The 12,286-nt window shown below is 39.5% G+C and overlaps 1 protein-coding gene across 1 annotated transcript in view; it reads right to left on the reverse strand.

Moving 5' to 3' along the window:
• The window catches only part of LOC150076205 (uncharacterized), a 33,563-nt gene extending 25,592 nt beyond the window's left edge, over positions 1-7,971 (reverse strand). Inside the window, exon 1 of the mRNA XM_090387009.1 lies at positions 7,849-7,971. Within this exon, the coding sequence (XP_090243135.1) occupies positions 7,849-7,963 (115 nt within the window). The 5' untranslated portion in view covers positions 7,964-7,971. The remainder of the gene's footprint in view (positions 1-7,848) is intronic.
• Between the last annotated feature and the right edge of the window lie 4,315 nt (positions 7,972-12,286).

Genomic DNA, 12,286 nt, shown 5'->3' on the forward strand with positions numbered 1-12,286 from the left:
TTTATACAGGCGGTTGAAAAAGAAACCCAACTCACTGATGTAATCATTTATGTTTCAGATTATTAAGTAGCACAAAGTTGTAACGTGCATCAAAGGTTTTCGGGAAGGGTGGGGGAGTTGTAGATGTAGTATCCAAAATACAACCCCGGGGGCTCACATCTGGTGAGTATGGGCTTGGTAAACCGAGGGTCCTGAACTGGATATCATCATTGTTCTCTTTCTTTGTGATTCCTTTGTACTCTCTCTCTCTCTCTCTCTCTCTCTCTCTCTCTCTCTCTCTCGGGGTAACTCGGGATTTTTTTTTTTTTTTTGGCTGGTGCAGCATAAGCCTCAGGCTTCCTTGCACCATATGTCTAATAATAATAATAATAATAATAATAATAATACAAGGGGTTTCCAGAAAGTAAGGAAACACATTTTTATTTCTTAATAATGGTGAAAGGGAATGAGATGAAACGCGGTGGACCCGTTAATACAGTTCAAAAAGACCTCCAGTGCAGTGTTCCGGTACTGTCGCGTCACAGCAGATTCCAGTTGCAAAATGGCGAATACCGTGCGAGTGTGGTCCAAAACAGGTGTCCGTGAAGTTATTCGTGTTTTGCAAGCAAAAGGGTACTGAAAAAGGGTTTTTCAGTACAGGTATTGATAAACTGATTCATCGTTGGGACAAGTGCATCAATAATACTGGGGACTTTGTGGAGAAGTAGTGCATTTTCACTTATTTCTTAGTATGTAATTTCAACTTCGTATTATTAAATATCATCGAGAGAACAAAAATATGTTACCTTCCTTTTCGGGAACCCCTCGTATAAGGGGAATGCAGTATTGCGCTCTTCTTTTGGAAAGATAAATTTACAAGAAAAAGCACTTGAAAGATACCTATCTTACAAGTCTAGAAAAATAATAAATTTCTGTCTTTGCAATTAATAATTTTAAACAGATAGGGTTAGGCTAATGGCTGGTGTATCTGATGTTGCCACAGGCGTTCGTTTGAAGTAGAGTGCTGTCAATGGGGGAAGTTCGGAGTAAGAACAGAACAATTGATGTGTCAGTTGGAGACTGTTCTATTTACTTGTAAATATAATAATTCTGTACATAGGTAATGGTCGATGGGGAAGGAAAAAAGGCACCGTTACCGAATTGCTCCTTAAAGCCAGTAAGTGGTTGACTTAGGATAAATCGTAGTACGGTGAAGATGAAGGAAAAATAAGATTTAAGAATTGACAGTGGAGAGAAAATGCTCGCCAGAAATTGTCTGTACTTCAGGGTAATGGAAGGTAACTTAGGCTTCGTGTAGGTAGAAAGTGAACTACACTGCTATGAAGTTTTAAACGGAAAGGGAGGCTAGGTCTCGCGAAGAGCATAGCAAAAAAGGATTAAGGGATTAACAGAGTGGCTATTAAGGAAAGTAGTCGACAGAAACATTTCCGTACCAACGCTTGTGCTTATGAAGAATTGTGGCTTGTCCATACAGAACACGTTAAGGACAAAAGAAGACAAGAACGAATCAGAATAAAGATGCAGAAAGAGAAATTTGAAGTGATTGGTCAAGGAAAGGAGGGAGAGGGAGGTACAAAAAGGAAAAACGCGGAGAGGTAAGCGACAGAGAAGCCACTGGAAAATCGTGGATGCATGGCAAGACATGATTAGTTGATAGACTTTTTTGGAGGGTGCAGGAGACAGGGGTACCGTATCTTCTGGTGATGTGATGATGAAGGTTGGTAAAGATGAGGATCCGGTGACATTTTCAATCCCTTTAGCTGTAGTGATGTCTGGAAGAGCTTGTGCTATTACTGATTTTAAAAGTTTGTGTTGCTGCTTTGCATTATGTGCTTTTAATGGTTAAGTCTTCTGAGGGGTCAGGAGGTTGCCTATGGTTCTAATTCCTGTCCAATTCCACGTAGGATAAATGATAGGATCACCAGTTGCAGGTTCTGTTAACATTTTATTGTAGAAGAGCGGTTCTGAGAGTATTCCGGGAAGTGATCTTCCCTCTTGAGTGTGGTGTGGAGCTTCTTCCTGTGGCGCAGAGCATCTTTATAGAAGGCGGATAGTTTGATTGTTGCTGGTACCATGTCCATTCTTAATATTGTTCACACAGATAGTGTGAACCTCTTGTGGTGATTGCTATAACTTATCTGTGATGGTTGAATATGGGTGTTTCATTGCAGCGTCTTCAAGAGAAAAATGATCCGGAAGGCTGGGATTTTGTCTTCAAGTGAGAGCACACCCTGGCCGCTGTGAGGGATCGGTTGGCAGACTTTAGAGCAAGAAATCGAGTTAGTTTTATTCCATAGGAAGCTTCGGACAGATGCTTGGATTTGGTGGACAAAATCAATAGGTGGAGTGAGAACTGTGAAGGCGTGCCAGAGAACGCTTGCTGCCATCTGTTTGACAACAAGCACTCTCCCTCTCAGTGAAGATGTAGCACACACACACACACACACACACACACACACACACACACACACACACACACACACACACACACACACACACACTTTTCCATTTCCCGAGTACTCTGTGGAGCGACTCAGCAGTACAGGCCAGTTCTTTTGGAAGAAAGGAAGGGCATTACCGTAATACACCCCCAGAAATATCTATCCTTCACTGGAACATGTGCATCAGATGAGGGAGTTGGTTCTTGTTTTCCAATTACCAGCCCAAAGGCCGCTGTTCTTACAGTGGTTTAGTTTTGCTTTTGATGCTTGAGCATAGAGATCATGTGCCTTTTAGATGTCTCCAAGCTCACTCTCCAGGCATATTGCAATTGTGACGTCATCTGCGCATGCTGAATGGGTTATCTTTAGGTAGGGCTCTGGTATCAGCTGTTTGTTGTTTGTTTGTTTATTTGGTTTTTAGGAGCATTAGCAACTAAGGCCATATTGCTCCGAGGATATGCGGTGGTTATTCCCTGACCTTTCCGCATCCTCCGTATTTGGTAGTCACGGGCTCGAACCCCGGTCTAATCAAGAAGCGTGTGCTACCCACTGCTGCTCGTGCCCACCTGGCTACGGAGGCCGCCCTGGTATCAGCGTTCGTCGGGATTGTAGACTGTTGGCAATTTTTTTAAGGAATGGTTCTATGGCAATTGTGTAGAGTTTTCCAGAGAGTGGGAAGCCTTGTTTTATTCCTCTGGAGTAAGGAAGATTGCAGGTGAACTGATTCTTCAGTTTTAAGTGGGATTTGGCTTCCCTGTATAGCAAGTTCGGATGATGTAAGATCCATGTTCAAAAACTTTCGTGATTTCAAAGAGGTAGCTATGCTGAACTCTGTCGAAAGCCTTTTCTAGGTAGCTATGCTGAACTCTGTCGAAAGCCTTTTGATTTTCATAAAAGACCTTCATCGAGGTCATTTATGAAAATCAAAAACGAAAGTGGTCCTAATACTAATCATTGGGGAACTCCACTTCTTACAACAACCCAATCTGAGGAATAACCATTTATCACAACCCTCCTCCTCCTGCTATCCAAGTAAAAATCACCCTGTGATTTCAACCTGTTCCAGCTTATAAAGTAATCGCTCATGTGAGATAAACTGCGTATATTTACGTTATGTATTTGCTCAAATACATAACACAACAAAATACTGTCATCATGAAAATGACTTAAAACACTGAACAACAAATATAACAAAAATATTCTTAAGAAAGCAAGAATATTGCCTCCTTAGGAATATCACCACATACAAAAAAAAAAAAAACTATACGTGAAGTAAAATAGACATGGAACCTAGCAAGCAACGAATAAACAGCCACCTAGAAACAACATCATAATTCTTTTCTAACTTAAGCCTATTTGCCGGACAACTTGTCCACATGAATAGCACAGTTGTTAGAATCGCCCTCCTCCAAACAACGTGTGGAAAAGACCTGCGTTCGAGTCTTGTTGCTGACGTAAGGAATTTTTATGGGTCTTTTTCAGAGCTTGACTGAGTTAGTTCGTCTCTGAGGGTAGCGTGGATTTTTCTTCCGGACATTAGGATATTTCGTCCAGCAAACACAAATCTACCACAGAACACACGCAATTTAGAGAAAGTGTACACGGAACAATATGAGCTTAGTCGCTAATGCTTCTGCAACCCTACTACAACAATCAGACAACTTAGGAATCTATTCCTCGGTATCGATATATCTTTAACTTTCTCGTCTTACAGTAAAGCCATTACTTTTTTTAAATAGTTACAAAAATACCCAAAAATGTGACATCACAGATGTTAATAATACAGTGCATTTAATTCCTCACAATAAGAGTGTAATTCATATATTGGAAGAACCACAGTAAGATATGGCTCGTGAAATATATCAAACAACAAAGCTTATTACAATAAGGTAAGTTTAAAAACTTCATGTCATACCACCGAAGTCACTACCCATATTCATTCTTCGAACAACTAACCTAAATTTGATTCCGCAAAAGTTTTAACAAAATTCCCTTTTCAAATGGACTTCTATAGAATCACTTGCAATGGAATGATTTAAATATAACACACAATATTTAATTCTTAATGCCAATCTACCCTCAGATGTCTCACCAATTTGGAATTTTAGAAACATCAACTTCCTTATCTGGACAACCTGGATCGTGGGAATTGAAACAGATACACTGGTGTTCAAAGAAAGTGCATCACCTAGGAATTTCACATTTTTAATCATCGTTTTTCGCGATGGTATGTTACATTAATGACTAGCATCTTTCGATCAGCAAGGTGCGACCACTGAAGTTTGAACCCTACCTAATGTAAACCAGGAAACTCTTTCTGCCATGGATGATGTTATAATCACTAAGCAGCAGCTCATTGACGTGATAAATGGCCTGCCCAACAAAGCTACTAAGGGCCCTGACGGTATACTACTGTTTATAGTTAAGGCGTGCTCTATGTACATTGTGGATCTTCTCTTAAACATCTTCCAGAAGATTCTAAAGACAGGCACCATACCGGAAATCTGGAAATCTCATCATGTCAGAACAGTCCCTAAAATTAGAAATCCAAAGACTCCTAAGGACTTCCGTACAATCTCCATAGGATGCACATTATTAAAGATATTTGAAAAACTCAACACCCTGTGATTATTCAACACTGTTTTGCTCACCGGCCACCCTTCCTCCACATAGTCCGGCACCATAGGTCCACGACCTCTAATCTCCTCGATACTCTCTTTAGAGCACAAAAAGCCTTGAATGACAGAGCCCAACTGGACATAATCTTCTTCGATATAAAATCTGCCTTCGATGCTTTCTACATTCCTACACTTATAGGCATCTTAATAGAATATTTCAAAGTATCTAACCAAATTATCAGCATTCTGAAGTCCTTACTACAGCGGAGACACTTAATTATAGCCAATGGAACTCACCAGAAAACAACCTATGCAATGAGATGTGTATTTCAAGGAGGGGTAATGTCGACAACCCTCTTTGCAATCCTATTTGAACAATTCCTCGCAAAAAATTCAAATTTTAGCTCCTTCGCTGATGACCTAAAATTCTTTATCAATTCAAAAGACCCCAAATTGATACAAGAAATTAATAATGAAACCTCCAAGCAAATTCAACAGTTAATTGACATTTTACAACGAGCTGGACTCCAACTCGACAATGCCAAATCAGCCCACATGGCAATCACGAAGAGGAAGGTCAAGAATGACATTCGAGTTACAGTTAATGGTGAGACAGTCTCCTAAGTTTCATTTCATGCTGACCTGGAACTAACGTGGGATGAAGACTTAAATTTCAAGGAACACTTCCTAAAGGCAAAGAAGAAGACCTATGCTGCTTTCTGGGCTATCCGCTAGGAGCTTGCAGGCTGTCGCAACACTAAACTGATTGGACAATACATTAATATGCAGAGGACCAGGAATCTGGTCCTCTGCATATACCTCTCGATGTAACAAATTTCTGTCAATGGAATATTGGATTCTGTGGTGGCTGAACCGTCTGGGAGGGAACTCGTTCATCATCTCGAAATTCATTCTCCTAGTCAACCTAGGCAAGACCTCCTGGAAGCTCACTGTCCTAAAAACACTCACTAAGTTGTTAACTTGCCAGATTGATGTCCCATCAATAGAAGATATCATCGCACTAACAAGAGGAAGAAATAGAAGCCATCACCCACTTAGGATGAAGCTATCAAACTTGGACTCTCTAAAAGGAATGTTCCCATGTACCATTGAACACTCAGCACCTTCTCCATTGATCTGGTAAAGTTTGTAGTCAATAAAACCTACAGAAGCCAAATTATAAACCAAATCTCGAATTGGATTGCTGTGAAAATTGAGCAGTTTTATCAGAAATTTCTATGATATGAAAGTTAAATGCAATAATATAATTAAAATAAATAAATCTGTTATGTTAGTTGCTGGTAAAGAAGTCAACCTGTGTATTTAACTCTCCAGTTATTAAGATCTATGTTATTTCAAAGTGAATACAATTAAGTAAATGTATATATCTATTTTATAATTATTACTATACAATAATTATATTGTAAAGATCTGAAAATTTATATAAAAGTGTATAATGTATATTTCAAAATTTCTGTACACCCTCCTAGCCCACTAGCTGTACAGGATGTGAACCTTGCGTTAATAAACTGATAGTAATAATAATAATAATAGAAATAGAAATATAAACAAAATATATTTATTAATAGTTAAAGCAAAGCTAAGTAAGTAATGAACAGGTAATTGCAGATAGCCACGCTTAATTCCATTTATGTTTTAAAATATTTGGAACGATCTTTTACGAGGTCTTCAGAGAACGAATCAAACGGATTTCGTACTAATCAAGGAAGATTGGCTTTGGTTATCTAAACTCGCTTATTAGCTAGTGATATGGTCCTTCATACCTAGCTGGAACACAACAGCCCAGTATTCGCAGGGCTCAGGGTAGGACTCCACCGGATAAAGAGTCCCATTTTGTATGTAACCAAACAGTCCCATTTTTCGTCAAACTACTTCAAGATGTGCTGCGAAATTAGGAAACAGTCCATTCAATTGAAATTGCAATCACCCATTACGATTGCCGAGAATAGAACATATATGATCTTTTCAGCCCAATTGGTCTTCAAGTGACAAAAGTTTGAGACCCACTGATTTTAACTCTACCTATTCATATTCCGCAAATAACTACACTGGTGTGCAAAATTTAAGGACCTGTAGCTTCTCATAGGAGTGGTCCAGTTATGGAAAAAGCATACCAAAGGAACCTCTTGAGGTACAGAAATGACGAAGGAAACAACACCGACACAACAACGGAAACAAAACAGTACAGAGGGACTTTATTCAAAAATGGCAACACAGCACTGGCTGCCATGATACAGATGCATCACTGCCAAAAATGGACCAAAGGGAAGAGGTGGTCCTCAGTAGGAGATATGGCCACCCCTAATGTCGATGCAGTCTTTGCACCGCCTTTCCATACTTAGAACAATGATGTTGACAAGTTCTTGCTGTAACATCGTCCATTCCTGTGTCAGTGCCATCTTCAGCTGGTGAACATTTTCTGGCGGGTGTGGACGTGCCTCTAGGCGTCACGTCCAGATTCGCTGCTGAGACTGAATCTATTCTCATCAGTAAAGAGTACCTTAAGTAAAGATTTTGTGGTTGTAACCTTAGAAATACTGTTGGTCCTTACGTTTTGCACACCAGTACTATATAGAGTCAATTAGTATATAAAAAGACAACAATAATAAGGGATATATATGTATGAATATCTGATTAAATTTCAGTGTGTTGTTTTAAAGACAAATTTTTATCAGTTAAAAGTAAGCTATAATTAATCCTATGAGGAACTAAAACAAACAAAATTTACTTAAATTTTGGAGTGGTAGAAGTAAATAAAAATTACATACGATGGCATATTATTTTAGACGTACAATATGCATAATTAGAGATTGACAGAGAGACTTGAATAATCGCCGAAACTACCAATGCCATTTCTATTGCCACTATCAGTGCGTTCTTCATATTGTAATTAAAATACGTATCAAGACTGCAGTTCTAAACTCGAACATATTAAATAAATCCAGACCATTTATACAGTAGATGAAACAACCACTGTTCGTATGCAAAGAAATACAACCAATCGTCCAGTTCTGTAACTGCGTCTGTATAAACAACGATATTTGCAGAACGTATTACGCATGCGGTATTTGGGCAACGTAACCAAGCAACTCAATAAAAACAAATTGGAGATTCCATTTTTCTGAAAGAGCAGGAACGTGATCTATAATTTAGTCAATACGCAACTAAATTACAAAATAAAATAGATATATGAATCGTTCTATCGAATTTATCAATTATTGGAAAAAAAGCCTCAATTGGCTTGGCTGGTTATATCTTAGAATGCCATCGAGATACTTCTTGAAAATAGATTATCTGTAACAGTGTGATGGACAATGATTCTTTTGCATTAAAAGCGAAACAACCGCATTCTTTGAATCTGCACAGTGCGACAGTTGGAATGCGAAACTGATGCTAAAAAAAAATAATGATCCCATGTATTAGTAATCTTACCTTGGTTTATTCAAAGTAACTTCCTCCAGCGTCTGCACGCTATATACAACGTTTATGAAGCGACTGGAAAGAGTGGTGGGAGGCCGTGACTATTACATTGTTCAATTTTCTTTACACAGCTTTTTGAATGTTATCAACATCATGAAAATAACAGCCTTTCAGTGGTGTCTTGAGCTTGGGACCAAAAATTGGTCTCAGAATCTTCTGAGACCAATTCTCAGAAAATTCCAAATTCTAGAGTGTGTAAAGCGGTGTGTTAGCAGCGCATTAAAGACGACACCATTTTTACATACGTAAAAAACTTTTAATCAGCATTATATAACAACGTATACATACAAATTCCAAATTTGAATTTTCATACACAGGAATTATGATACAAGACAATTAACCATTTTATTCACATCATCAATCCTTTTCAAATGTTCCTCATATGTATGTATAACCTATGTTCATAGCACAACCCTTCCTTTTTCTTCATTGGTATTCACTCGCTCACACAAAATTTATAAATTTCAACTATTGAATAGTTCAATGATATTTGCGGGCCACCAGACAGCTGACAAAATGCTCTGGTAGTCCCAATTTTCCAAAAAGGCAATATTTCGTAGTAAATAGTACGAAAACATCCTTGGAGAAGAACAAAACGAGTTCAGGAGGGAAGATCGTGCTCTGACGCTTACTTCACACTCAAGCTCCTGATAGAAAAAAGAAAAGAGTTTAATTTGGAAATCCATCTCTTATTCATAGACAACAAAAATGTCTTTCACAAGGTCAACCGACCAAAACTATTTGAAATCTTAAAAGAAGACAATATTATTATTAAATTACAGTTGCTCAGAGCGAAACGGATACAAAAATAGATTGTGACAAGTTTAATAATAGGAAAATATACATATATTAGATTAGATACATACAAATAAAAGCTTTCGGTTGTTTAGTCAACCTTCTTCAGTTAAACTGACAGTTAAGAATGGAGCAGGCGTGCACTGCCAATCTTGTACGTGAAGTGCGTGATTAATTGTTGGATGTTGAAGCCTGTGGCTGTGATGTATGCGGACGTGGCCAGCGTTTGTCAATTGACAGGATTCCTGTTTCGGTGATAGGGTGGACTTGACAACAACTGTTCCTGTTCACTGAGGTATTCGAGCATTTGTTGTTTAACGACTCCAACCAGGCGCGTCGCCGATAATGGCGGGACTTATCCACAATCACGACATCGCGGGGTGGGTCAATGTCGTGGTGGGTTGCCCAAACGTGTTCGGCAATAGCTCCACATCCGCTAAGCAGATTGCTCTTTTGTGTTCGGAAAGGCGTTTTTCGAGCCGTCTCCCATTTTCCGATGTAGCAGCTAGTGCAGTCACGGCAAGAGATGCGGTTGACCAATCCGCTTTGTAGTAGGGTGGGGACAGGTGTTTTTACCTTAGAGATGAGGGATCGTAATTTTCTACCTGGGAGTTGTACGCATTTTATCCCATATGATTTTAAGATTCTACAAACCTGTTGCGATAGGTTTGGGTAGTATGGGATAAAGGCATTCGTTGCTAAGTCATCACCTTGGATGTTTCTGTTGGTCGCTACGTGGCGCGTGGCCGTAGGTGACACCTGTCAAGGGTATTGATGGGATAGCCACACCTCGTAAGATCCGCCTTGACTTTAGCAATTTCGGTGCGCCTTTCATTTACAGAGCTAGAGTGTGTCCAGGCACGAGTTAGCAAGGTTCGTGCAGTGGCAAGAAGATGGCTACATGCATGTGCTGACTGGAAGTTGGTAAATTGGCCAGCACACATAGGTTTACGATGGACAGTTGCCTTCAAGCACGTGCCCTCGCGCCGGACAAGGGTGTCTAACTATGGTATGGTGTTGTCCGACTCTAGCTCGATCGTAAATTTTATGAAAGGTGATAGAGAATAGAGGTGGTCTAAGATTCGGTCACTTGAATTTCTGGGGATAACCACGAACATATCGTCCACATAGCGACACCAAAAGGTAATGAGATCTGGTACATATGTAAATGCACGACCCTCTAATTCCTCCATTAGAGGGTCGTGCAAAAGCCACGAGCGCCTTTATCCCGTACTACCCAAACCTATCGCAACAGGTTTGTAGAATCTTAAAATCATATGGGATAAAATGCGTACAACTCCCAGGCAGAAAATTCCGATCCCTCATCTCTAAGGTAAAAACACCTGTCCCCACCCTCCTACAAAGCGGATTGGCCTACCGCATCTCTTGCTGTGGCTGCACTAGCTGCTACATCGGAAAATGGGAGACGGCTCGAAAAACGCCTTTCCGAACACAAAAGAGCAATCTGCTTAGCGGATGTGGAGCTATTGCCGAACACGTTTGGGCAACCCACCACGACATTGACCCACCCCGCGATGTCGTGATTGTGGATAAGTCCCGCCATTATCGGCGACGCGCCTGGTTGGAGTCGTTAAACATCAAATGCTCCAATATCTCAGTGAACAGGAACAGTGGTTGTCAAGTCCACCCTATTAGCGAAACTGCAATCCTGTCCATTGACAAACGCTGGCCACGTCCACATACATCACATCCACAGGCTTCAACATCCAACGCCTGCTCCATTCTTAACTGTCAGTTTAACTGAAGAAGGTTGACTAAACAACCAAAAGCTTTTATTTGTATGTATCTAATCTAATATATGTATATTTTCCAATTATTAATCTTGTCACAATCTATATTTTTTGTATCCATTTCGCTCTGAGCAACTGTAATTGAATGATAATAATGAATCCAGAGTGCACAGGCCTCTTTAATCATAGAAGACAATATACCAAACCAGTTAATTGAGGCCATCCTCAATATCTATAAAAATAATAGAATAAAAATTAAGATTGAATCACAAACAACTGAATTGGAGAGAATAAATACAGGGGTGTGACGAGGGTGTGGACTGTCCCCGTTTCTATTCGACGTATATATAAATCATATTATAAGAGAATGGAGGAAAATCTCCAAGACAGGTATCGAAATTAGCCGCAAAACAAGAATGGACACATTGCTTTTTGCTGATAACCAGGTGCTAGTAGAAGACAATGAGGAATCATTGCAGAAAGCCATCTTCTCATTAAACAAAATAGCAAAATCATTTAATATGGAAATCGAAATCTCATCTTCAAAGACAAAAGTGATGGCATTCACAGGATGAGATCCAATAAGAAGCAAGACTGCATTGACAATGATATTATCGAACAAGTTAGTACTTTCAACTACCTAGGATACCAACTGTCATATGAAAAAGGAAAAGATATCGAGCAAAAAATAAATAATTACATAGGAATTACTAAAACTATAAATCATATTTTCAAATATAATCTGGTGCATAAGAAAACAAGGACACGGATTCATAACACCCTCGCCAGACGTATCCTAACCTATGGGTCTGAGGCATGGACAATGAGCAAAGGGGACAGGAAGAGGTTGACTAGTGTAGAAATGCTTTCCATGCGCAGGTTATACCGGACTTGACAGGAAAATAAATCAAGACATCCTGTCAGAACTGTAGACAGCTTCAGTACTGAATTATATAGACTCATACAGAAACAGATGGATACAACATGCAGAGAGAAGGGAGCACGGACCTTATCCAAAAGAGATACTAAACTACAAACCTCAGGGAGGGGGAGACAGAGGTAGAACCCTGCAAAGATGGAGAGAGACCGTAAGACCACTAGGCTAATATTGGACAGGAAGAAGAACTATTGAATAGGAAAGGTACTTCTCTTCCTTTACAGGTTTGCACACATGCTTTTT

Source organism: Mastigoproctus giganteus, chromosome 13 (genome assembly GCF_048544385.1).
Source record: "Mastigoproctus giganteus isolate SK-2022 chromosome 13, ASM4854438v1, whole genome shotgun sequence".
Classification (NCBI taxonomy): domain Eukaryota; kingdom Metazoa; phylum Arthropoda; class Arachnida; order Uropygi; family Thelyphonidae; genus Mastigoproctus; species Mastigoproctus giganteus.